The sequence below is a fragment of the Carassius carassius genome, chromosome 8, assembly GCF_963082965.1.
Source record: "Carassius carassius chromosome 8, fCarCar2.1, whole genome shotgun sequence".
Lineage (NCBI taxonomy): Eukaryota > Metazoa > Chordata > Actinopteri > Cypriniformes > Cyprinidae > Carassius > Carassius carassius.
Window position 1 is genome coordinate 296,454 of NC_081762.1, and position 4,006 is coordinate 300,459.

Here is a 4,006-nt window from a genome sequence, read left to right on the forward strand (position 1 = left end):
CTGGTCTGGTCTTGTGTGTGTGTGTGTGTGTGTGTGTGTGTGAGTGTGTGTGTGTGTGTGTGTGTGTGTTCTGGTCTGGTCTTGTGTGTGTGTGTGTGTGTGTGTGTGTTCTGGTCTGGTCTTGTGTGTGTGTGTGTGTGTTCTGGTCTGGTCTTGTGTGTGTGTGTGTGTTCTGGTCTGGTCTTGTGTGTGTGTGTGTGTGTGTGTTCTGGTCTGGTCTTGTGTGTGTGTGTGTGTGTTCTGGTCTGGTCTTGTGTGTGTGTGTGTGTGTGTGTGTGAGTGTGTGTGTGTGTGTGTGTGTGTGTGTGTGTGTTCTGGTCTGGTCTTGTGTGTGTGTGTGTGTGTGTGTGTGTGTGTGTGAGTGTGTGTGTGTGTGTGTGTGTGTTCTGGTCTGGTCTTGTGTGTGTGTGTGTGTGTGTGTTCTGGTCTGGTCTTGTGTGTGTGTGTGTGTGTTCTGGTCTGGTCTTGTGTGTGTGTGTGTGTGTGTGTGTGTGTGTGTGTGTTCTGGTCTGGTCTTGTGTGTGTATTTGTGTGTTCTGGTCTGGTCTTGTGTGTGTGTGTGTGTGTGTGTGTGTGAGTGTGTGTGTGTGTGTGTGTGTGTTCTGGTCTGGTCTTGTGTGTGTGTGTGTGTGTGTGTGTGTTCTGGTCTGGTCTTGTGTGTGTGTGTGTGTGTTCTGGTCTGGTCTTGTGTGTGTGTGTGTGTTCTGGTCTGGTCTTGTGTTTGTGTGTGTGTGTGTGTTCTGGTCTGGTCTTGTGTGTGTGTGTGTGTGTTCTGGTCTGGTCTTGTGTGTGTGTGTGTGTGTGTGTGTGAGTGTGTGTGTGTGTGTGTGTGTGTGTGTGTGTGTGTTCTGGTCTGGTCTTGTGTGTGTGTGTGTGTGTTCTGGTCTGGTCTTGTGTGTGTGTGTGTGTGTGTGTGTGTGTGAGTGTGTGTGTGTGTGTGTGTGTGTGTGTTCTGGTCTGGTCTTGTGTGTGTGTGTGTGTGTGTGTGTGTGTGTGTGTGTGTGTTCTGGTCTGGTCTTGTGTGTGTGTGTGTGTGTGTGTGTGTGTGTTCTGGTCTGGTTTGTCGTGGTGGAGCTGCTCAGGGAAAGTCTTGCTCCTGTTCCTCTTCTACGTGGCACTGACCGAGCGTCCAGAGCTCTTCTGACTCTGACTCATTCAGTCTCTGCTTTCATTATTAATGATGCGTTTCCTTATTAATGATCTCAGTATGTATGTACTGTACATGTGGAAGAATTGACAGTAAAGCAGACTTGACTTGACTTGATGATTCTTTAATGATTTAGTTAACCAACTATATGACAATCACTGTCCTGTAATCCTTTATCTGATGCAATGGTTTATAATTCATTTTTAATTATTTTACATGTAGTTTTTATGGACTCGTTAAACATTTGTGTGCTCATAAACTCATGTCACACTGATATAAATGTCAGACAAAAATATGGATGAAGATGTTTTCATATTTGTGCATTTCACTTGACAGTACACTGGAGTTTATATTTATAGATTTTATCGAAGGCTCCCGTGTCGCTCTGCTGATGGTGTTGTTGATGTGATGTTGAGCTTTACGTCTGCAGTCACGCGGTCACAGCTCAGGACTCTGATCCGCTCTAGTTTTTAGAATCTACTGCTCTCAAGCTTTTGCCTCATTTGACTCCAGATCTAAACCAGCCCAGAGTTCGGCTGTATCAGGATGTTCACACACACACACACACAGACTCCAGACTGCTGAAACATGAGTTTAGCTCTGTGTTTGTGCTCAGATACAGTGTCTTGTGCTGTAGGGGAGTCTGCAGGAGAACACAGGAGACGGAGAGAGACAGAGACGAGACGAAGAGAGACGTCTGCGAGAAATCCAGCAGCAGCTGCAGATCCTGGAGGAGAACGAGCCTGGCGCCGTGAGTGTGTGAGTGTGTGTGTGTGTGTGTGTGTGTGTGTGTCTGTGAGAGAGAGAGAGAGAGAGAGAGAGAGAGACAGAGAGTGTGTGTGTAAACTAGATTGCTCCTATAGAATAGACCAGACATGCTCACTTCTAGTTTGACCAGCTGGCAGTTGACTTTAATCCGTCGCTCTTTTACGATTCAGATTAGATCAGTCTGCCTTACTGTAACTGGCTTCAGAAAGTTATGACCCGACAAAAAACAAACATGAGACGACTAACTTGTTAAAGGGGTCATGTGATGCGATTTCAGTTGTCCCTTTCTCTTTGGAGTGTAACAAGCTCTTGGTGCATGAAGAAGATCTGTCAAGTTACAAAGACTAAAGTCTCAGATCCAAAGAGATATTCTTTATAAAAGTTAAGACTTGTCCACTTCCTCCTAAAACACCTGGTTTAGACACGCCCCCACATCTCTACATCACTGTGTGGGTAGATTTGCATAACTCCGCCCAGATGTTCACGCAAAGAAAGAAGGCGTAACTTTTATTCTCTCTGTTGCTGTCGGCGTCATGTCGTGGAGACACTGTTTCGTTGTGAAAGCAAAACTACTTTGTTTGTTTTTCCAAACGAGAACACGACTAGAAATCAGTGGTTAAGTTGTATTTCAACACTGTTCCAGAACAGTTCAACACAAATATTCAGAAGTGAGCAGCACACCTAGCTTTTCAGAATGATGAGCTTTGTTAAAAACGACACGTCTCAGGAATGTACAAGAATCAAATGTGCAAACATGGTGACACTGTCAGTGTGTCTATGTGAGGTAGTGAATAAAGAATATCTTACTGATAAAGTGAACATTAAGTGGAGGCATGAGGATGTTAAGAGGCTGGTTTTGAGTTTAGGAGCCTGATGGCATGAGGGAAGAAACTCCTCCTGAGTCTCTCGGTTTTTGCCATCAGGCAACGGTAGCGCTTACCAGATGGCAGCAAAGTGAAGAGATGGTTACTGGGGTGGATGGAGTCCTTGATGATTTTAGCAGCTCTGCTTCTGCAGCGTTTGAGGTAGATGTCCTGCAGAGAGGGGAGAGCAGACCCGGAGATGCGCTCAGCTAAGCACACAACTCTCTGCAGGGCTTTGCAGTCTTGACTGGAGCTGTTCCCATAACACACTGAGATGCACTGAGTCAATACACTTTCTATAGCCCCAGAATAGAAAGTTTTCAGGATTGCTGGTGAGACCCTGAATTTCCTCAGCTGTTGCAGATGGTACAGTCTTTGCCTGGCTTTATTAACCTGTGTGTGAAGGTGTGTAGTCCAAGTCAGGTCCTCGGAGATGTTTACACCAAGGTACTTGAAGCTGCTCACCCTCTCCACAGGGGTCCCGCTGATCATAAGAGGAGTATAGGGCTGCTGCTGTCTCTTCCTGAAGTCCACAATCAGCTCTTTAGTTTTGCTCACATTCAGAAAGAGACATTTGTCCTGGCATCATGATGTTAATTTCTCTACCTCATCCAAGTATGCGGTCTCATTATTGTTGTGAATGAGGCCCAGAACCACAGTATCATCAGCAAATTTGATTATAGATGTGGAGCTGTGCAAAGACACGCAGTCATGTGTGTAGAGAGAGAAGAGCAGGGGACTCAGGACACAGCCCTGTGGGGCTCCTACGTTCAGGGTGATGGAGCTGGAGATGTACTGGCCTAGTTTCACCACTTGAGGTCTGCCGGTGAGGAAATCAAGAATCCATTTGCAGAGTGAAGAATTCAGGCAGAGGTCCATGAGTTTAGAAGCTAGCTTTATGGGGAATATAGTATTAAAAGCTGAGCTATAGTTGATAAATAGCAGCCTTACATAGTTCCTGTTATTGCTGTCAATGTGTGTGAGAGAAGAGTGCAGGATGTGAGAGATGGCATCATTTGTGGATCTGGCAAACTGAAGAGGGTCCAAAGTATCCGGTATGGAGGAGCAGATGACGTTTTTAACCAGTCCCTCGAAGACCTTCATGACTATTAATGCGAGAGCAACTAGACGGTAGTCATTCAGACAAGAGGGTTTATTGTTCTTAGGCACAGGGATGAGGACAGATTTTCTGAATGAGGTGGGCACCACCAATGTAGAAAGAGACTAT

At 45.7% G+C, this 4,006-nt stretch overlaps 1 protein-coding gene across 1 annotated transcript in view; it reads left to right on the forward strand.

Annotated features, from left to right (window-relative positions):
• Positions 1–1,939, forward strand: part of fsip1 (fibrous sheath interacting protein 1) — a 24,644-nt gene extending 22,705 nt beyond the window's left edge. The window contains exon 11 of the mRNA XM_059555143.1: positions 1,785–1,939. Coding sequence (XP_059411126.1) covers positions 1,785–1,910 — 126 coding nt within the window. The 3' untranslated portion in view covers positions 1,911–1,939. The remainder of the gene's footprint in view (positions 1–1,784) is intronic.
• The last annotated feature ends 2,067 nt before the right edge of the window (positions 1,940–4,006 follow it).